The sequence below is a fragment of the Coturnix japonica genome, chromosome 3 (genome assembly GCF_001577835.2).
Source record: "Coturnix japonica isolate 7356 chromosome 3, Coturnix japonica 2.1, whole genome shotgun sequence".
Taxonomy (NCBI): domain Eukaryota; kingdom Metazoa; phylum Chordata; class Aves; order Galliformes; family Phasianidae; genus Coturnix; species Coturnix japonica.
Window position 1 is genome coordinate 17,774,693 of NC_029518.1, and position 23,886 is coordinate 17,798,578.

Here is a 23,886-nt window from a genome sequence, read left to right on the forward strand (position 1 = left end):
TGGAAACAAACAAACAAAAAGCTTCAGTTTGTTCTTCAGCATTAACACTGAGATTCTATGCCAGGAGCATTGCTGCACATTGCATGCTGTGATATGTTAGTACCTTCCTGTGCCTTGATTACTATTCTTTTTTAAGTGCCAGCTAAATATTCCCATTTTATAATAAACAATTGCTCAGAAAGAGAAAAGTTGGTCAGGTAGTAGAAAACAGGGATTTAAAGTTCCTTGCTTTCACAAAATACGGCATTCGCTCTTACAGACTTTTATGGGCCACTGCTAAACTTGATGTGTAGCAGAGAGAGTTGTAAGAAACAGATATGGAATGTGAACAGGAGTGCAGAACTTCTGCAAAGCACAGAAAAGCCATGTCATCTGCCAACAGAAAGATAAGTTCAGAATTCTGCTTCAGAGACGTATGAAAGATGAGGCGTAGAATTGAAAAGGTTCTGCAAACCGATATCTTATTCTTCCAAAGAATAAAAATAAATAAATCAGGGAATAATTATGTAGTATATTGCTAAGAAAAGTGTAGCTCGTAGTTACTCAACACATGTATATGTTAAGGATTGCAGTAATAATATTGTTATGGGTAAGCTACAAGGAAAAAAAAGAAAAAAGTCAAATGATGTAACCATGAACAGTCTTAGAAAAGGCTGAAATTCTGTGAGAACAGGTTTTTGCACGTTTTTGTACTAAGACCACTATAAATTCAACTAGTAATACAGAGCCACCTTAACTAGAAGATAACTATCTCTTGCATTTCCAGATGTGCATAACTTAGAAGCTAAATTTTACTCATTGTAATCTTTTACTGTTCAGTGCAGAGTGACTAGCTGCTCCTTGCAGGAGCTGAGAAAGGTTTTGTTCCAAAAGGAAAGAAAAAGTGAGGGTAATGAAAGACAAATGAGAGAAACCTATACTCAGGCAATGTTTGTTAAGGTAAAGAACTTCAGGATTTGAACAGAAGGTACATCTTTTTCATAGCTCTAGTATGATGAGAGAGATACTTTAGTTTTTTCTCTGCCAGCTCCTGCCAAATGAAATCACTTCTTCTAGATAGAGAATCCTATTCTAAGCAAGCTATTTTTCAGTCCCAATAGGACTGATGTGATTTTATGTAAATGTTTTGACACAAACTAAAATATTGTGAAAGTTAAAATATTGTGAAACCATACATTATTATAGCTGAAAGGGGTGTTGAAATCTTGATTCATGCTCATGGTACTTTACAGTCCGATTATTATAATGCATTTCATTTTGATCTTCCCATCTCTCTTGAGAGTCTCCAGCAAATGGTCCAGAAATTCAGTTAGGCTTCTTTTCTATTAGAGTTGTCACTAGCATAGCTCCTGAATTCTTTATAAGTTTTGCCGGTGAAATCCAGAATGAAGGCCTGCTTTTGACCTTCAAGCACTGGTAAGGACTTGTTTAAACTTATTTTTTGTCCTGTGTCTTGTGTCCTGGACTTCATACTCTTTCCTTCAGCCATCAGCCAAGCTGTCTTGTCCAGCCTGCTTTTGTCACTTTGAAGTAGTGATTGCAACTGTATTGATAGCAAGTAACTCCTCCTCATTAAACTAGTTGCAGTTTGAGTTCTGAAACAAGATAGCATCTTGTGTAACCACATTTAACTGAATAAAAGTAATAACTGTGGTAGTGAGTTGGTGATATATTGCCTTTATTTGTATATCTTGTCCCAGGATGCCATATTTATAATAAAAAAAAAGTAAGGCATGTAGTATTATAGAGTTTGCTTATGACATGTGGACACATTGATGTGAAATTTTAGGGTGGAATTAGCAACAATGTTTTCTTAGTTATTCATAAAGCTTTTTCAGCCTTTATACTTCTTCCTAGTTGCATAATATTAGCAATCCAAGTAATGTGGAAAGAAGTATCACGTGATAGTAGCTTTCATACAAGAATGTTAGAGCTTTCCATATTCCAAGTCTTAGCTCTGAATTGCATTTCCTTCTCTCTTTACAAACATGCTTGTTTTGCTGCAACTAAAGCTTTTAATCACTTTAGAAGAGTGAAGAAAACAAAGTGGAGGATTTGAAGCCTTCGTTTAGTGGCTCTTTAATTTCTGTCTCTTTAAAATCAGCATGAATCTAACATAATTCTGTTGATGTTCCAGTAGAATAACACTTAGAAAAGAACAAATCTGGGGAGCTGGAACTGAATGACTAGAGTGCATCTCTTCTGGGAAAGAAAGATTTTATTGTTTTAGTCCTTATGTGAAATGTTAAAGGTATCCTTTTGTAATATTTGAGAGCTAATAATGGCTATTGCATGTTTAATGCAACAGAGTAGCTGTCCTGTTTTTCTTTCTTTCTATTTTTTTTTTCTTCCCCTTTCTGCACATTCACCTCTTCTTGAACAGAAATAAAAGGTTCAAGGCTTGTCAGCATCAGTTTATAGATAGCTGTTTAAAAATAATGAGATATTGGGTATTGTAAGGCTCAGGGCTGTCTTGCCAGACTCATTTATTTCCATTCACCTTTTGTCAGAATTGCAGACAGAAGACATTCAATTAAAACTTGTCACCTGTTGCATGTGACCTAATTTGTATTTGTGAGTGTCACAGATTAGGATACTTGACTTCCTCTGGAACCATTAAAAAATGTAAAGCAACCAAAGTATTTGTAAAACATTTCTTGCCATATTTTCTTCACACAAGCATATTTAATTATGGACGGTTTTTCACTGAAAATCACTCATGCTAAAAATAATAATAATAATCAGAATTTATTTACACAAAATCTCATTTCCATAGGAAAACTAAGTGAATTGTATGCATGTTTCTTATCTTGAGCAGAGCTCAAAAGTTCGTCATGTAGGTGGTTAGTTCATGCAAAGTTAATGTCCTTGCCAGGAGAGGTTGAGAACTGGGCTGTGTAAGTAACACATTTAACAGTTCCTCTGTCAAACAAATGGACAATCAAAAGTCCTTCTGGGATTTAATGTAAGAGAATCTTTTTTCAATTTCTGTGGTAAAATCCATCGTGCTTCCAAGAAAAAACAGCATTTTTCCAAATTGTTACTGAGATTTGGTTGCCTAAGGACAATTCTTGTGTATTAAACATGGGTGAAGTCTGAAATGAAATAATAAATTGAAGTGGTATCTTACAAGCAGTGTATTTTTCTGATTTGAATTTTCAACCTGGAAAATGGTTTTGGCTAATAAACAATCAGCTGCAAATTGGGAACGGATAAATTAAGCAATTTAAAGTCACAGAGCAAGTTAGATGCTAAAGTAATACACACTGTCTTGTCTTTCTATTTATAGGCAGTTCTTGAAGTCATCCCATAGTAACAAATATTTTTTAATTCTGACTGTATGTAAAGTAGGAGAATGATTTTTGGACTTCCTTTGCTAACTAAGTAATGTGTTTAATAGTGCAGATAGCTGAAGGAAGGCAAGACACTAGAGCCTTCCCCTGCTAGTTGTTAATTCAACTGCAGATTAGTAAAGCTTTAATATGAGTCATAGCTTTTATCTACTTTGACTTAGGGCTCTGTGTTCAAACTATTGCCTGCCTAATGGACACCTATTTTACACATTTTGCTGAATTCTTTCCTGTGCATGGTATTATCCGAATACCTTGTAAAACTGATTTCAAAAGTTCTCCAACATCCTTATAATTCAGCACACAAAGCAAGTATGCAGATCTAGAAGAAAAGATAGCTCATGTTGCACTTTTTCTTCATGCTGTGCTACTAAGTGTATGTTTCCATGAGACTGTGAGAAGTCTTTTGTGGTTTAAAGTGTGTTGCGGATCTTTCAGACTTTATGTTTAATGTACTGGCCTCATACTAATCTGAAACTATAGAGGTAATTCAGTTGTCTAAAGTGTAACTAGAGGACTGTGCATTTGTATCTGTGATTACACCTGTCTGTATTCATGGCAGAGAAATCAACTGGTTTTGCCTTTCTCTTGAGAATATGTGAAACTCAGATTTTACAGTATTCACCCAAGCTTAGCCTACAGTCTTAACAGGTACAGTGTGATCAAATCGAACCGGAACACTCCATCAAGATTTTAGCCCAAAAGAGAACCACATCAGAAACTGCCATTAAGATTCCTCTTACTCTTAACAGTTTTGCTGTTGATCTGTTCTGGGTTTGTATTTTTATTGCCTCTCCTACTGGTGTTCTTCAAAAGCTTGGCAAGGTGCAGTTTTTCTGTAGTCTATTTGTATTAGTAAGTGTAAAATTTACTAATTAGGTCATATAACATTTAAGGCAGTTTTGGAATCTTAGAAGCAGCTGGAGAAAATGGACCATACCCAGTTTTGTATCCCAGAAAATGAGGTGGGAATATGAATACTCCATACAGAGTGCTGTGTTAGAGGGAGAGAGCCAAATTATGAAGGAGTACGTGTTGTAATTGGGGTACTGCTTGGATCTGTGTAGAAAAATAACAGATAGTTAGAAATGATTATCATATTGAGGATGTGAATCACAAAATGAACAATGTATTGGGACAAGGTCAATCTTTTTGATTATATAATACTGGTCACAGTGGGGTACCTGTCACAAATGAATGCTTCAGGGCAGTGTGAGAAAAGTAGTTCAGAAAAGGAATAATAACTTGCAACAGCATTGGTGAGGGAGGAACAGGCAGCTTGAAGAAGGTGAAAATGGAGAGTTCAGATTTGCCTGTGTTAAGTTTGTTTGGAAGGAAATTTCTGGCAGGTAGCTCATTTTCTGCAGCAGCTCCAGTCTTCAGTTATTCCTGTACAAAACTCCATGGATGCTTTCACTTTAGAGAGTTTGTGCCTAGTATCATTCTGTTCTGTGTTGGTAAGCAGCTGACAAATGCTATGCTGAGGCGAAGTGAGGAACCAGGTTGTAAACTCTTTGTAGAAGCTAGTGAGGTAACCATGAGGTCATTTTCTCCCTTAGGGTCAGAGGAAGAAATTCCTATGTTGTATTTATGCTTGTAGTTTCCGTATTAAGAAAAAAGGTAGATGTTGCACTGATTTACATAGTTCCCATATCTGAATTAGAGTTCTAGTGTAATCAGTATTTTCTGAGCTTTGTTAATCATATCACAATGTGCTACTACCCATCATTCTTGATGTGCTCACGAGTTATGCTTGTTCTAAGTTAATGCATTACACTTGACTGTTGATGTCACATTATAACTGAGAGCAGGACTGTTCTTACTGTTGGTACCAAAATAAGACTCCATGTGGTCAGCCTTGTTATTCTCATTTGGGGTTTTGTTTTTGTTTCTCTGCTGAAGAATTTAAAAATGAAGCTCAGTGCTTGAGGAATGTGGAGAATCAACTTTCCTCTCTCTGGTCAAACTTTGTTTGGTGATACTAGTGGAAATTTTAACCCTAAATAACTGTAATGATAATACTTTGGTGCAACGCATTCTCAGCTTTGGCATTAGTTTATATGGAAAGGATTGGAAGCTTTCTTTACACTTGACAGCTGGGGACACTGGTAGGGTGAGTGAACAAAGCTGCTGTCTCTGAGCTGGTTACAGCAAGTCATGCACAGAACTGAATCAGGGGTCTACTTACCCCTGTGCTATAGGTAGATGCCACAATATCCTCTTTAATAACCTGAGTAAAGAGTATGCTTTGAATAGGAGCAATTAACTGTGATGAAGATGTCAGGCCCCTCTTCCCATACTAAGATCTTTCTCAACGGATTTATTTATTTATTTTAAACAAGGCATCAGCTGTTATCATATTGAGATCGGATAAACATAACTTTTTATAATGAATTTTCTTATGCAAGCTATGGGAGTTATAGGAAAAAAAAAAAACAAACAAAACCATATAGATGCACTTTGGAACCTCTGGATTTCAGCTTGCTATCTTCCAAACTGTAGTGTGTTGTTTTTTCTTTTTACCAAATATGAAGTTGATATCCTTCATTAAAGAGTGTTTTGCACCGTTTCTCCTCTAAAGACTCTTGGGAAGTAGCATACCACTTAGCATGTGTTAGATTATCAGAAATTGGTGTTGAAAAATTTACTTGGTAAATTAACGGTATTTAGAAGAGAGGAAAGCTTAGAAGATCCTTATCAGTTTTAATTAAAGGGTTATAAATCTCTTAATTTATTTTCTTTTAGTTTAAAAATGTTTTCACATTGGAATTAGAGCTGGTTATACTGTATTTGTGTAATTTAAAATCATGAAATACCAGCTTTCCACAATTTAGCATTGCAGTGTTTTTCTTCTTTTAAAAAATACAGCCATGATTAATAGTATATATATATGTATAAAGGTGAGTGTATGGTTCTACATATAGTTTTGTGACATTTTCCTGTGTTTCCTTCCGCTGAGTATGAGAATGGCTTGCATTTTTATCTCTGCAAATGCAGGGGAGGTAAAAATTGTTCATCTTGGTAGATTTATATTATTTTAATTTAAGCTTCAGTTCCATTACTTTTTGATTAAACATACTTCTGTCTGGTGCTATCCATCTTTATCACTATGAAATCTGTTCCCAAACAGAAAGAAGGATAGCATCTGAATTATGCAGAAATCATTTTCTATCTACTTTTCCTCAAATGCTGGGCAGACGTTTTTGTAATCCCACCAATATCACATGTGGCTTGCTCAAATGCTTTGCCTATTTCTGAATATTCTACTGTCAAACCTTAGTCTTTTGCTGTTTGTCTTTAGAGGAGTGTATTGTCCTGGATGTCATTTTCTTTGCATATAGCTCAATTTGCTGATTCAAAGGTGGAGAACACTGAGTTATCGGTAGCTATGAAAAGTTTTAGACTTTCAATTTTTAAAGTGTTGTTGTGGTTCATGAGTTTGTAACCAGAACATTGAAAGCAAATAAAAAGCAACCATGGTGAGTTTATTGCATCACACTGAATACATATCAAATTCTTTAGATCAACAAGCAGTCAAAAGTTTGATGATGGTGAAGATAAATACTATAAAGATTTCTTCTATAATTATATATTGACCTGTTTGGGTTCTGTGATAGTTTTATTGTTTGCATTATTTTATTCACAAAAGTATTTGGTAAAGTATAATAAAAAATATAATTCATAAGTCAGGGGAGTTAAATGCACAGTCTTCTACAGTGAATTAAATGAAATTTCACCATGAAGTGCAGGTGATCAGTACCAGATCTCCTGGAGAGCAAAAAACATGAGGTCTGTTACCATGGTCAATACACTGCATTATGGTTACAGGCATTGGTTGGGACCTTAAGCCAAGTTCTCTGTTTCACCTTCACAGACGTTAATGGTTCTTCTAGGGAAATGAAAATACCACATGTGCAAAGCCTTCACTCTAAGTACAAGGATACAAAACTAAAGGCCATCTTCAGTTCCTGAGTGCTCTTGTAGGCCATGCCAGGTCAGAGAGCGGGAGATAGGACAGGAAAAGGAAAAATACATGAGCTGGCTTTGGATTCATGGCTGTATGCCAAAGTGACTTCTTTTTTTTATACCAAAACCCAGTCAATTTTCTTTATTTTTTCAGAATGAAAGAGTAGTGACAGGTGCTTCCCTGTGACTACACTATGCTACTAGGGCAGGTAGATGGGCAGTGCATAAGTTTGGTGCTCTGTTCTTCCTGTGCACATAAACAGTAATTTATTTTGTGGCAGCTTCCCTGCAGCCCAGAAGCCTGTTCTAGAGCTGTTTCATGTGTGGAAGAGAAACAAGAGTAGCATAGGGCATAATAATTGCAATAGAAAAGTGTATACTGATATTTTTCATGCTTGTAGGAAAACGTTGTCTCAGAAGGAAAAATACTTAATTGTTTTGTAGGATCCACCATCCTTATCTTATCCCCCATTCCAGTTTTGTCTATTGGAACACCTATAGTTTGTTTCAAGAAAGCCAGCTCCTCTCTTCGTGTACCAAACAGGCATCAGAATGCTTTATTGGATCAATGAAAGTAAACTACAGTTGTTAATTCATTATTGCTGACATCTGAATGAACACCTATACAATTTCTTCCAAACTCTCTTGAAACATTTTGGGTCTTTAATACACGTACAGGTTCTTATTTTACTAAGGTACTTACTTGGTTTTCTCTGGCCATGATACTTGAAAACATTGCTTTTTATTACTTTAGACTGTATGTAGCACCATTTTTTTTCTTAAGTTCTAATTCTCTCTGTATTTCCTCTTTGTAATGTTAGCTTTGTATACACGTGGTGTTTGTTACAGCTCTGAATTTTTGCATCTGCTGAAGAAGACTTTAAGATCAAACTTTCTCTTAATGGAATCTAAACTCTTTACCTGTTATTAATATTATTTAAAAATGAACAAATGGTTTTCACTAAACAGGAAATTGTGCTTTATACTTCACTCTTGCATGTGTAAAAATCTGAATAGCTTTCCAATGCTTGCAGCGCTGCTTTTCCTTGCTTCTAAAATTACCATTTGAAATAAACACACGTTTTAAATAAACTTCGATAGGCAGTAGTTAGAAGATAGCTTCATTAAAGTTATCCTCATAGTATATTTAATGTCATGTTTGTTTATTTTTCCCAATGTAGGTGTCCGCCTAGATAGAGTACGTGGAGGTCGCCAGAAGTACAAGCGCAGAATAGACGCAGAGAATAGTCCATACCTGAACCCTCAGCTAGTTCAGCCAGCAAAAAAGCCATGTGAGTACACCAGATAAATACAATTTTTCTTTGAATATAAGGAATTGACTCAGCCCTGTTTGCTGGGCTGCTTCTGACTGGGGCAGGGTTGTGGGCAGAAGATATTACCATGAATGCAATATCCATTTGGCTGTTAACCTACTTCATTTTAAATATGCTCATCCTTTCTCAAGCAAAGTTGAACACAGAACATTCTTACCAGTGGAAGTGTATAAAAGTATGGTTTATGCAGTGCAATTTTTACATTTATGTGTTATCTTTATTTTCAGTAGTACATAAAATGGTTCATACTGCGATCATTAGTTCATTGAAGCTTCTAGTTTCAGATTTCACAAGAAAGTGATTTTTGTAGTTTTCACTAACTTAAGTGAATTTGACTGCTCAACATCCCAATGAAAATACATTAAGAGCCTCATTAATTTATACTCATAGATTAACATATTACCTAGCATTAGATTAAAGCAGCAATATGCCACACTATTAACAAGCATAAATTGGTAGTTAGGGCTCTAGGACCCTTATAAGCATTATGGTGTTTTGTTGTAGTTTGTTGTTGTTTTGTTTTGTTTGAATGGCGTCCTTGATTTTATCTTGCCAGGTCTGAAATTAAAAGAGAGAGATAGAGAGCTGATCATCTCATTGCCAAAATACAAGTTCCATCCTCTTTGAGATTAACTAAAAATAGTTAGGGGTTTTGCTTTGCAGCTTATATAAACTCAAGCAGCGACTGTACTAATTCCATGAAGTAAATTTAATAGCATTATAGCTGTAGTGCAAGAGGCCAGTGTATTAGCCTGCAAAGGCATGCAATCTGTATCAATGGCTGGAAACTTACTTCAAATTCAAATCAGAATTCACATATCCAGTTGCTTCTGTTGCAGAGGTTAATTTGCTCTTAAGACAGAGAAATAAACCAGACAAATAGGGAGAGGATACTCTCCCTCCTTTTGCATTTGTCTGCCCCTGTGCATCTGACAGAAAAAGACAACACACGCATCAGTTTTAGTCTCTTGAAAATACCTGGCTGTATGGAAAATGGAATTTGTTTCAGTTCATGTTCCCCAGTAGGGGACAGTGCTGTGTGCAATACGTTTGAGCATATGGGGTTCTCGAGAGCAAATAAACAGTCTTTGAACTGTAAGTGAAAGGGCATTTTAGCTGTGTCAAAGAAAAAACAGCCAGTTTTATATAAAATTAAGGCTTAAGTGAACATATGGCATAGTTTCCTTTTGCCTTTCCAAAAAACATTATGCTGATTATATTCCTTCAATTGTCCAATCTGGCATCTTCTACTCAGCCTACATAAGCTGTCCCACCGTTCTGTAAATACAATCTAGGGCTGCACTAAGCAGATTTTGCACATTATAATAAAAACTTTCTGATAATACAATAAAATTTAATAAACTCTAATGCTTAATTTCATTAGAGGTTTAGTTTTCCTGGGTGCACAGATTGTCAGTTTTTCATTTACTTGATATTGTCATTGAGTAGAAATGCTGATAGCCTAGCATAGCAAAAAGCCAAAACCAAGCAGGGGAAAAAAACAAGAAGAAACAACCCCGAGCCCTTTGATAGAAATGAGGTTAAAACTCTTGTACTGAAACACAAGAATCTCTGTAAACCTGAGATTACTACAAAGCAGTGCATTACATTACCTTTAAGATGATAACTACACCAATTTCTGTAAGCTCCATTTGTCTGAGATAAACTAACCTCCTTATAAATCATTACTCATTATCTGAATGCCTCCCTTCATTTTCCTCATCTAGTCTAATTACAAACATTTCTGTAACCAAACATTTATAAAACTTAATTTTCAGATCCTGTCAGATAAGTGTCAAGACTTGAAACAGTTGAATCGGTTTTGTGTGGAAGTAGCCTGGGAGATTTTCTGGACCCTGACTGATAGTTCGTGCATAACAAAGGAACGGGAATGAAAATTGGGTTCTATTGATTCTAATTAGGGAAACATTAAATAAGATTTACCTAGAAACAGTGCTCATGGCTATTCAATTTCCTGAGTGATGGGGCTTTCTGAGTACATTCAGAATTTTCCTGTGTTGTGTACTAACACGTGCTTCAATACATGTAGTTCTTTTCCCTATAGTGAAAGATCAGGAAGGTTTGGAAGGTTTTGTGGCCTGTGTTGTGTTTTCCAGCTTCACCATGAAATCTCATGGCTTGTCTGCAGATCTTGTTGATTGTGAAAGTAAAAGGATTTGAGATATTTGAGTCATAAACCAAATTACAGGATATTACTTAATCATTTACAAAAAGCCATTGATGAGGAACCTCATTTTTAAAAAGGAAGAATAAAAAGAAAACTTCTTCAGCTACTTCTTTTGTTTACAGGGAAAATAAGGAACTGGAATTCTGAAGGGAGCACAGTTTTTTTTTTCTCACTTAAAAACATGATGAACTGTACATAAAAGGAAAAAGGCTGAGGAAAGACTGCTTATAAAAACTAAAAAAGATGTGTAAAGGCTTTTTGCCAATATACGTTAAAAATTACCATCTGTCATCTCTAAATAAGAGTAGAATTTCTCATTAATCAGTTTGATAATCAGTAGAATATTGAGATCAAGAATTACTCAGTTGGCATAGTTCCTATGGTTTCTATAAAATATGAATATATCCTCTCGTAATAAAACATGCTTGATGTGATGGTTTCCAGTTGGCTCTTCTATGTAGTACTTATTTTATGAAGGGCTGGCATATATCACAGCTTCTGACACACAAATCTGGAATAAGGCAAAAATTGTAGAGGCTGTAGATCAGAATCAAGGAGCTTGTGTCACAAAGTAGCCATAAAGTATCAGAAATCAGAATCAAGTAAGTATTTTATGAAAATCTGTCATGGACTAGTAGGGAGCCCTTCTGACACTCCTGGGCAAGTCACTTCCCTGCCAGCTTCCACTGCATTTCCCCATAGGAGGACAGTGTGGTCCAGCTTGTGACTTAAATGCAGAAAAGGGAAGCAATACTAATTCTAAGAGCTTGCTCTACAGTACTTGGTATCTTCTCCCCATGGAATTGCATTTATATCAAGTTCCATTACTCTTTATCATAAGAAAGGAACCAATTAGTTTAAATTCACTAAAGGGCGCTGTTTGGGCTTGAATTTCTGGTGGTGCAATTGAGGTCAGGAGATACCGTAAAGAGGTAAAAATGTAAATATATTTGGAATTAAAATCATGTGTGCTGTATTGGGGGGCTTATTGAATTAGTTTTCCCATTTTTCAGTTCTGTTCTCTCAGAGTGACAATTCAGGCTCCTGTATGATGACAGGATATTTCCATTGTGGCCAAATGTGGCTATAATGCTCATTTTTTTCTCTTAGTATAGAACGGCAGCCTTATGCTGTAAACCTCCCAGGCTTTTCCACTCTTTGTTCTTAGTTTTACTTATAACTTAATAGTTTATTCAAATATATTATATATTATATATATAATATATTTAATAATGAAATAATAATTATATAATAATTATAATAATAATTATATACCATCAATTAATAATAATTATTATATATTTAATAATATATGATATAATATATTGTATTATATATTATAAAAACAAAATAAAAAATATATAATAATGATTCATCTGGACAAAAAGCAAATTTTAAACACATGAATTAAGATGGCATATAGATAAAAGATAAAAGATAATGCATGTGTGTGTATGACAAAGTATCATTCTTTGCACAAAAACAGTTTTAAAAGGTAGGATCTTCATCTATTCTTTTTTCTTCCTACTTTAGCACTTCTCATTGCTTTTGTTAGATTTTTCCAACTAGATGTGAGAAATCATCAATCTGTTTTTAAATATTTTTCCATTTATACCTGAAGAAGCTGGTTTTATACATGATTCTAAGTTTGTGTGTATCACTGAAAAGCAAATATTTGACTATACCCATTTTTATCATGGGGTTAGGCCCTAATGTGTACAGGCTCATTATCAGCATTTTAGCAGGCACGACACCCATAATATACAATATATAGGATAATAAAGCACTGAGAAAGTCTCAGATTGCTTCTATTACAGTGGTTCAATAAGAACACCTGAAACAGAGAATGATAGTTGGAATCACTGATAGAAGTTGCAAATTTCACGGACTAAATGATTATTTTATTACTTTATTATAAATTAGCATACCAGATGCAGTTGGTATGGATATTTGGGGTTTGAAGGTAATCAGACAAAGGAAAAACTTTTCTGTTTGCATAGTCAAAAAAGCATTCTAATGCATGAAGGAGGTGATCATATATATGTGTTCCATTAAATTTACATTCTTACGTACACATCTAGTTCAGTAAACACTGTAAATGGAACAGATTTGTCTGTGCTGTTACTGCTTGTTGAAGACAGTGAAACTGCAGTAAGGTTTAATTGGTTCCCATATCTTAAGACAAATTCTTTTGTGCATTGAAACATGAGCCATCTGTTTGAAAAGTAGAATGATGCTACTGGTGATCTTGTACTGTTCTGGGCCATTTTTACAGATAACAAGATTGTCTCCCATTTGCTGGTGGCTGAACCAGAGAAGATCTATGCGATGCCTGACCCCACTGTTCCAGACAGTGACATCAAAGCACTTACCACTCTTTGTGACCTGGCAGACAGAGAACTGGTGGTGATCATTGGATGGGCTAAGCATATTCCAGGTACATATAGTATTTATTGCAAGTAAATGACATACATAAATCATGACATCTGTTGTTATGCTCTGGTTTAAAAAAAAAGAAAAGGTGATTTGTTCTACTGCTACAATGCATAAAATGTTCTTAGAGCTTCAGATTATTCACGTAGGACATAGATTAGATGATACTGTACCTTAGCTTGGAAATGGTATTATTCTTGCTGTGTTACCAAGATTGTAATTTTTACATGCCACTTAGTGAGTCACTCTTTTTTTTTTTTTTTTAAAAAAAAAAAAAAGAAAGCTTTTTTTAATTGAGATAAACTTGCTACCAGAACCTGATATGTAGTGTCAGCACTCTGAAATCATCATATAAATCTGCAGGAGTCAAATGTAAATCTAGCTCCTATGTTTTGCAAAGGCTGTGCTACCATGCACTGACCAGAGGAACTGCAGAAACTGAGTTTTGTTTTGGCATGGTACAGAGGAATTTCTCTCTTCCTTAAATTAGCTGGTGTGAGAACTGGTTTGTGTCAGTAGTTGAGTAGAAGTCATTGGGTTGTACCAAAAGGTACCTTCCAATAGCTCGGTGGTTCCTTTGTCTGCATGAAGTGGACTGAGTTCTCTACATGCTGATGTTTGTAAAGCTACCTGGCCAGAAAAGCAGAGTCATCAACAGTAGTCTCTTGCAAGATCAGTGTTTTCTTCAGATAATATTTGGGGTACATTTTCCATCAATGCAGAGGTCTTTCTGAGGGTAAATAAACAAGTTTGTAGAGAGTATCAAGGATTCTCAGTCTGTAGCCTTTCACAAATGGCAAAGTAACACAGAAAATACCATCTTTTTTTCTTGTTTCTGAAGGTATTTTTCTAGTCAAGCAGATGAGTGGGTATGTTTGTGTTTTCATCAGCTTACTAGTTTTCTAATTAAAGTAATGAAGCCTATAGAAAATGAGAACTGATTTTCTTTATTTCCTTTGAGTAATACAGCGTCCTCATTTTTGATGTGTTTTTGGGATACCTTAAGATTAATAAAAGTGTGTATACTGCAGCCAGTCATCTGTTTATTATAGCTAAATATATTTTATTGTTACCATCAAAAGAAATCTCAGAGAAATAATCATTTGTTATTAGCAGAAACAAAAGTGAGAGCATATTGAGTCTTCTTCATTCATACAAATAGAATGCGCACTGTCTGCACTCCAATTTTTTTACCTTCTTCCTAGAATTCTCTGATATTTATCATTGAACAAACATTAACTTTATATAAGGATTGGCTTTTCTTGGGTATTGGGCTTTTGTGTTTTTCCTTTATGATAACTAGCCAAAGCCTCAGATGTTCTGGGTAATCTCAGATAAATAAGAGACACTAACAAATAGTAATAATAAAATAATGTGTATGTTTACAGAAACTTATTTTACTTCAGATAAAAGACAACAGCCTACAGATAGTAAAATAGTCTGTAGGCCACACTGTTGAGATTTAGTCATTCTCTGCTGTAAATGGTATATAAACAAGCTTTTGTATCACAAGCAGTGTTTTTCTGGTACAGTTAACTTATTTCTGTCTCCTTAAACTAGTTTGTCTTTATGCTTTGAATGCTACAGTAATTTCTTTAATCAAATTGATGGAAGTCCCTTTCCCAGCCCACAGTGAAACCAATTTATTGGTCATGATACGCCAGCTATGTTGCTAACAGTCGTAACGAACTGTCAGGCAATATCGCAGTGAAGCTAATTTGAAGTCATTAGGTGTGCAGCGTTCAGGCAACAATTTGTTACAGTGGTTAGGAACACAGCTGACATTTCTGAATGGCTTTGTTCAGAGCAGTTCTAGATGAGCCCAAGCAAATTGTAAACTAATTTAAACATCACTCTATATTATACTAGCTACTTTGTCTTACACTGGTTGCTAATAAAGCACCCCAAATTAAGTCAAAATGAGTTAAACAGGTGAGTTTGAGCTTCATCTTTGGAACATACCCACATCACCTTAGGCAAAATAGAATAGTTCTCCAAGAAGTCAGTTACGGTCTGTAGTAGTTGCAAGGAAAGTTTTGTCAGCTTGATCTGTGAACATGTTGCATAGCTTTAGTTTGGCTGGAGGGGTAGGAAGAGCAGAGAGGTGAGACTGAGCAGCCTTTAAAATGATGGCTTTGGTTAGCATGAAAAAGCTATTGGATGTTCTAAAGTGGTATTGCAAATTTAAAGTCTGAACTGGTTGAAGAATATTTCTGACATGAGACGGTCTTTATTACAGGGTAAACTCAAAAGCAAACCTGCCGGGGAAAACCATGCTGTGTTTACCGACTTGACATTATTTAGATATGGAAAAAAAACCTCACCACATTAAGCAAGAAGAAAAAGCAATCTGTTTATAAGCCTTCTGGTAACAGAGGATAGTGATAAAATCTCTGCTTGTTGTCTGGCATTTGATCACAAAAATCAAAATGCAGAAGGCCTTGACATGGTAAAGGGCAAATGTGATGAGCTGTTGTAGCCTGGTTTTGAGTGATGGTGTGCTGCTCAACTCACGCTGCATCTGCTCAGCTGATGTCTGGTACAAAACAACTTGTAGAAAAGCCTGGATTGGTGCTACTACCCATTGTCTGAGCTAGCAAATGTTAACCTGGACAGTAATGGAACAGAACTGGAAAGGATAAGTTAGAAAAAGGATACAGATTACATGAAAGTTCTCTGCAGCTTCATGTACCAAGTAAATTTTAAGTGTAAAGCTTTTGGAATCAATTACACCTGTAGTGAATTTGCGCCTAGCACAGCAAATCAGCAAATCTTTTTTTGCTATAGTGATTTCTTAAGGTTTAGTGCAATTAAAGGCCCTTATATATCAGATGCATAGTAACTTCTAAAGGTATTGTCTGTAAAGCATTGTAATTCAAAGTAAAATCTGTATTTGTGGAAGGAAACAAAATAATGTTTTTGCTGTTCTAACGAAGTCTCTTTTAATAAGATTATCTATAAAAAATAAAATAATAATATAGTATGCATTCTCCCCATTTCCCACTGCAGTCACAGTCTAAAAACTGTTTTAAAATTATACAAAGTTTGAATGATTTCATAAAATCATTAGTATTTTTGTGCTATTGGAAACATTTTCAGTAGTTGCTTTTATTGAATAAAAAGTCTATGCCAACAACAAAAGGAAATATTGAAAGAAAAATATATATGGAAAGCCTTTATCAGTAAATAGAATTAGTCGCCTTGCATTTATAAATCAAATAAATGGAAAGTGCGTTGTTATGAAACATGACCATGTCTTATCTGAAGAAGAAAAAGATCACAATGGCATTAGGAAATGCTTGACTTTAGTTACAGGAGCGTAAGGGCACAAGAACAGATGATGGTGCCCTAATAGCCCTTTTTAAGAATGACAGGGCCCCACCATTAGCATCCTTTTATATCCTTGGAAATTGCTCATGCCTCGCTTTTCTGGTTCCTATCTGCCTGACTCTTTTTTATTTCTCTTTCAATTTCATCCGCGCTCGGATAAGCGCATGCTAACACAATATGATTGAGCTGTAAAATGGAACGCTGTCGCCTCTAATCTCTTTTATGTAGATATGGAGGTACTTCCACACTCCACTTCATTCTCTCTCCATTGTTGGCCTTTTTAGAATGTGTTGCCGAGTAATGGAGGCTCAGTCAAATATTAGAGCTAGGTTTCACAGGGTGTGATAAGAAGATTATCAGCCCAGCAGTCAGATCTATTGTTGTTCTTTGTGTCAGATTAAAATATTCCGATGTACTGTAACTTCGTTAGGAAAATACTGAAGGTGCTTAGGGAGAGACTGATGCTGCCTCATCTCCTGCCTGATGAGACAAAACCCCTATTAGGTGACCTAAATAAATTGTAAATATATTTCTGAAGCCTCTGCAAGGCTTTTGTTGTACATTGTTTTATTTTGTTTTGTTTTTATTTATTTTTCTTTATCTAAGAGAGACCTACTGAATTCTATATTCACTGATGGTTGTGTTACCCATCTTTTGTTTTGTATTTTTGAGAAGATCCATTTTTATTTGAAATCTGTTGTATTTAAATGCTCTTCTGATATGGGGTAGAATTCTACTAATATCCAGCCACTGTTTCAGAGTCGTTTAGACACAGTCTCTGTAATGTAACTATCTCATTGACATTCAGCAAAAATGTGCAATGTTCTTTTCATATTAAGTAGAGGCAGGAAACATTAAGCTCTAAAAAATTTGCATGCATGAAAAAGCATCAACCAGACCATAGAAATCAACTTTTTGCACTTAAAATGAAAAATTTGTTTTGAAACAGTAAATCAGACTAATACATCAAAAATAACTAGTTACATTATTTAGTAAAACAGGCCTGCTTGTCTTCAACTGTGTCCGTGTTTTGTTAGCAGTAACAGTGTTCAAGGGGAATAGTTAGAAACCAATACCGCCACTGGTGCCAGTATTAAAGGGAAAAAAAAGAGGGAATGATTTTGATGGAGCAAATCCAAGGATGTTTTGAATATTTTAGTGCTAATGTTAATGTTTTATGAAACATTATTGCTCCAGCATACTCTACGTGGAGGACAGTATTTAAGCCTTCGTTTCCAGAGCAGCTCTCAGGGGTATGCTCTAACTTTTTAATACTGATCAAGAACATGATTTGCTGTAGAGTTGTCATTTCCAAAATGCCCTTTACTCGTCATTTGTTCCAGAAGTGCCACCCCATGTAGGTAAAAGTACAGAAAAAAGGTTGACCGTAATCGCTTTAGGAAGGCTAATGTTCAGGGAAGATACATATGGTGCAGATACGAACTGGGTATATATGTACCATGTATGTTCTCATGCACATAGTTGTATCTGTATCACAGAATTGTAGGGGTTGGAAGGGGCCTCCAGAGAGGCATCAAATACAGAATCAAAGCTCTCAGTGGAAATTAGTGTCATTCTGTATGTCCATACCATGCTTCTTGCTGCTGTAAAGTTAGTTGTTTCACCTGAGTTTGAGCCCTCCTGTACCCTCTTGTGGTGCCAAGTGATTTCAGGCCCGTTGCAGACAACAGCCACCTAGAGTCCCCTGTCCCAGGGTCACCCAATTTCAGAGACAGGTGGATATGGAAATGTCATGTTTACTGCTCATGTAACAAGGAATGGGGTATGAGCTGTTTCATGCTGACTAGGAGGTTTGTAGTGATAATAACTTGAGCCTCCTGGGGAATCAGGACATCCTGCCCTTTATCAGTGTGCTATCTTGGACTCTTTGCAAGTTCTCTTCGCCTTCCATTTATCAAATGCCCACTATCAGCTCTTCTTTTAACTTCTTCTACTAACATAGACTAATTATGGAAGTCAGGCATGCTTTTCATATTGCAGGAGTGTTCTTGAACTCACAGCTTGCATGACATACGTCACCTGAGGGATATCATTCTCTAGGCCTTACAGGTACAAATTTGAGTCAAGATGTTTCTTAGAAGCAACAGACATGTTTCACATAGGTCAGTAATTTTGCATGATGTGGGAAATCAGCAACTGACTTTTGGTTTTATTTCAAGCATTAGTATGGATAGATCATCCAGCACTGCCAGTTTAGGTCACCATACTGATTCCAGTTCCTCTGAGAAACAGAGACCAGCAGTGTGCCTACAATGCTAGCAGTTCAGCTATCCCACTGTTTACATCAGTATTTTTAACTTCACTTGAAGTAGTAGGAATGGTGGTATTTTACCTTTTTTTTCTCTTGTATTCTGATGCATCCCACAGAATGTACAAATGATTTTGCAAGGCATGGAAGAGGTGGGATTTCCAGGAAAATATATGAGCAAACGTGGCCACAGTCTTTTAGCATTTTCAAAATAAAAAAAGAGTCTGTAGTAAAGTAAAAGGTAGTTAAAGAAAAGTCCTTTTGTTTATTTTAAAATAATTTAATTTATCTGACTGAAACACATGTGGATTTGGTACTGAAGTCACTGGAAAAATGTTGCTGATTGAGTGGAAAAAGGAGTAGGCTCTGTGTGCAGCTAGAGATGTGTGCACTCTTAGAGTGTCTGCTTATCAGAACAGACTGCTTTCAGGCCCGGATTGAGACAGACAGCAGTATGGAGGTGAGGAAGTTCCTTGTACTACTAGACATACATGTCCTGGGGTAAAAAAAAACTGCTTTAGTTTTTTGGAGTCACTTCTGGCACATTTTACTACCATTAAATTAACTAGGAGGGAGAAGAATATATTCTCAGACATATAAAAGTCTCATCACCTGCAAATCGAATGTGAATATAAAATAAAGGTGCAGTAGGTATGAGATGGTACTGTTAGAAAAAGCATCTGGAACTCTTGCTGGTTTTGGCTTCAGAATCCCTATCTGTTCATTGAAAAATCTTTTTTAAGAGTAGTCACCACTGAAATAAACTAGAATTAACAAGTAACAAAACAACTTGACTCAACACATAGGTTGTTACTTTTATTAATAGAAGAATGCTACATTAAAATAAGCTTCTCTCAAAATCAACATTAAGCAGTGATTTTGTCATTATGGAGTTTACCTTTTATTAATATATAGATAGCTAGGTACTGTTGTCTTCCTTCATAGAGACTCTTTCTTCTCTCTGTTTTTTTTTTCCTCTGTTTAAAGCAGTTCTCTCCCTCCACCCGTGCCCCCAACACACATACTGCACTGTCTGCCGTTGCACTTTTTTTTCCCCTCCCAGTGTCCCCCTTTATCTGCCTCAACCAATCTCCAAATGAATGCATGTCTATCATGGCCTTAGCTTTGACACTCTGGATATATTGATTAATAGTTGCCCTAAGCTCCTTTTAGCAAATCAAATTTTCACTTTTAGCAAGGATTTCGCCTCTGATTTATTCAGCAAAGTGAAATGCACTAAATTGACTTTGACATTCAGGGAAAATGGCTGAAAAACAAAGAGGGGAGGAAAGAGATATAAATTGTGTGGCAGCTGGAGAGTTCAAGCATAAAAGAGGCAGTTTTCTATAGAATATCACTGGTTAATTTGAAAACACGCATCTGAAGAGGAGTATAAATGATTTTCTTAAAATTAGATGTTTTTTAGGCTGAGATTTTGGGATATAATAAGGTTTACTTAGCAAAATACAATATATTCAACCCAAATTCATCACTTGCTAATCACGGTGCAAGTGTGGCATCCACTTTTGTTGCCACTAATAATTATTATGTTAAAGAGAGACAAAGAGGTTTCTGAGTAGTTTTATAATGAGGTGCTAAATTGGTAAATATCTTCCTACCACTGCATTATGTTGTTCACTCCTGTGGCCCTTTAAAAATAAGAAATGATTAATAAAAAGAGAGCAAATCAACAGTAATGAATTCCAGTGCTTTTCATTTTCTTTCTGTAAACAAAAATGGCTATTACTTGATTCTTAAATGCAAGGGTATAAAAAGATACAGCAGTCACTCCCTATTACTCTTCTTGCACAATCAAGAGCTTTGTGTTATCCCAGCTGACTTGTAGCTTGAGTTACACAGCTTGCTTCCCTGCTTGCAGACATTGTACAGTTGAAGTGCTAGAAGGCCAGAATACATTGTTGCATGTCTAAAGGTATACAGAGTTGGTACTGAACCGAAGAAAAGAAAGGAAGATAAACAAAGGCTTTCAAATCTAGAATATTAACACATCTGATTGTGGTGGTGATGGGGGCATTATGGAAGGGAGAGGTAACAAGAGGTGCAAAATAAAAATGTAGGAAACAGTTGGATTTTATTTAGCTGTCAGGTATTAGAAGAATTTGTGGAACAAAATCCGTAAGTGCTTTGCCCAGATAATTTGCAGAGACAGACCAGGAACCTGCAGTAGGATCGGCTGTCACCAGTGAGTGAGTCAAATGCACCCTGCTTGTACCTGTTATTTAGGGATCTGGCCCCAAAGGGCTGTACCTGCATCAGCAGTCAGCCCGATGGACCTGGCCCTGGCCCTGGCCTGGCAATGTGCAGAACCAGCCTCAAAGCAAATATTTCCACTTAGAGGACAACAGTGCTCACCTTTGTACCCACTGCTTGTGTGACAAACAGGTTTACTAGATTAGGTCTGTGTAAACTGCAGATGACTCAGTAACAGTTTCCCTTATTCTGAGCCAACAAGGAATTAATCTTATTACCAGAGGAAGTCTAACTGTACCTTCTGATTTTATTTTTGTTATTTTTTATATATTTCTTTTTCAATTTAAGTTTTTTTTGTAAGCAATCTCAATCTGAGACTTCGGCGCTCATGGCTTGTTGCAAGTGGGACAGCCTCCAGAGTGCCACACAGGAGATAGCTGAGCCCAGTAGATTTTCAGGCCTGTTATTTCCTTAGAATCCTTTCATTTCCCACCATAACTTAGTCCAACTGACAACTGTATTAAACATCTGCCAGTTAAGAGCATTACAGTAAGAAACATTTCAAACCTCCACATTTGTCTTTGGGGAGAGCTTCTTTTCCCAAACTTCCCCATGATATACAGTTGATACCTCAGGATGGCCAGCTTCTTACAAGTGGGATTTCATGACTGCAAGGCAGGAAGGTGCCTTGCTCAGAAGCACACCATGAAACTTGGGACGAATCATGGAATTATTCTTTAGGTGAGAAATTGCAGGAGAGAGAAATTCTGTAGAGTTGAACTTGTCATTTATGTTCAGCGTCACTACTGTGCTTACAAGTCTCCTCTCCTAAAAACAAAACAGCTTTTTTCAACCAGCTGCAGAGTTTACAGAGCATCCAAACAAAGACTTTTGTTTTGAGGTTCAAAATTGCAATGTGATTCGTGAAGGCTTTGTTAGAAAAGAGATCATGAATGTTACATGTCATTTAAATTGGCCTCTGAGAGTATCATAGCGCATGCAGGGAATGCAGAAGGAAAAAAAGAGCGACATAGCCCTCTTATGGCAAGCATATTAAACCAGAGGAATTTTAAACCAAACACACGACTTAAACACCTAACAGCCTCCAGCAAAGGTGTTATTTGTTCTGCTCTGGGTGGAGAAGACAAGGGCAGCTTTTCAGTGCTGTGTTGATACTGTAAATCCAGTGTGAGAGGAGGGAGGGGAAAGAGAAGCAGTGCCCAGCCCGGATTTAGAGCAGACAGGTCTCCGCCTGTATGACTGGGTCAGCAGCACAGGATGGTCTAGTTTCCTAAAGTCAGCTGAGACCGGCTAAACGCTGTAATTCTGAGGATGCCTCCTCTACTTTCTCTCTGGATGAGTTAGGCTTCACACCTGCTTAACCTACATTAGAATAGGATTAATTACCTGAATTGCAAGGCCCCCTTAGCCAGTCAGCACGTTTCTGGCAGGGCACATGGTGACCTGGGCCTGGTTATATATAGGATAGAGATAGCAGGGGTAGCATCTGGGCTGTAATGGCAATGCTCGATCCAGTCTGATCAACAGAATCAGCAATTTTTAGAAATGAGTCTGCGGTAATCGCCTTCTACATCAGATGGATCATACAAGAGCTTTATGAACTCCTTTCTTCTCTGTTGGTAAGCTTTTTTTATTGAGCAGTGCTCAGTTTATGTGCACGTATACATACATACATGTACAGAGAGAGAATCCTGGGAAACAGGAGAGACTCCAAAGATTGCAAATACTGAGTGTCAATGTGTTTAATTACCTAGGTGGAACGTTTGTTTGCTGTAACTTTTAAGTCAGTTTACCTTATTACTTACATTCATTGTCTCAGAGTCAAATACTTCATGGAGATTCTGGCAGGCAGGAGTATTTAGGTAATTTTCCATGGGAGGAAAAAAATAGAGAACACTCCTTTTGTTTGAAAACCTGTTTTGTAAAGAGAAAATTGTCTGACAGATCTGCCTGAGGGATTTTCCAGCCCAAACTCCTGAGACACATATTATAGATGAGTGGAAATTCCATAGTATAGCTGAACTTTCTCCCCAAAATGTTTTCATCTGCCATGTTGTGCACCATCAGTTTCAATCAGCTGCATTAACAGTTGAGGCGAAATCAAATATTGAAATGAGATCCAACTGCAGATGCAAAAGGCTCCAAGTTCAATGGAAATGACACTTGAAAAGTAGAGTCCGTACATGTTATGCATGAGATCACAGGTGTGGGGAGTTGTGATAAGGATGGAAGAGGGGCAGGGGCAAATCTGCAGTCAGTGTGCGTCTTAGCTGGTAGAGTGATTGGGGGGATAGTTTAGCATATAAAGGCTGCTGCTCATATGTTTGTTCACAGATGAAGCTGCACTTAGTGGCATAAACACGTTGTGACATTAGCAGGCTGCAGGGTATATTTCTAGCCAGATATTTTCTTGTAGCTGTGTTTTAGCATCACACATTCCTTAATGAGTGGGGTCTAAATTTCCTACAATTCAAGCTATATGTGATAGTACGTGGAAGTTACCATGGTTCTTGAGTCCTGCATTAATTGCTCTTTCAGTAAGAATAATTTTGATTCCTTCTTCATAACGGTCTCTTGTAGAAAGCCATTTTACTTTGTATGAAGTTTTTCACTTTTGGCTACATTGAAGTTTTCCAGAGAGAAAGTTAACCTTTGTGTAGTTTCGGCAGTCCAATGCTTAGAGAATCTTCAGCTATTGATTTAACATGTGATATGCATTGTGAGCTCCAGGTGAACCTCGGAGAAATTGGTAGAAGTCTCATTTTCAGGGGTTTCTTTGCATTT

General features: G+C 36.5%; 1 protein-coding gene across 10 annotated transcripts in view; it reads left to right on the top strand.

The window, feature by feature from the left end:
* Positions 1-23,886, top strand: part of ESRRG (estrogen related receptor gamma) — a 374,311-nt gene that overhangs the window by 318,009 nt on the left and 32,416 nt on the right. For all 10 annotated transcript variants that reach the window (XM_032443885.1, XM_032443886.1, XM_015857193.2 and 7 more), the window contains 2 exons: positions 8,498-8,608; positions 13,114-13,275. In XM_032443885.1, coding sequence (XP_032299776.1) covers positions 8,498-8,608; positions 13,114-13,275 — 273 coding nt within the window. The remainder of the gene's footprint in view (positions 1-8,497; positions 8,609-13,113; positions 13,276-23,886) is intronic.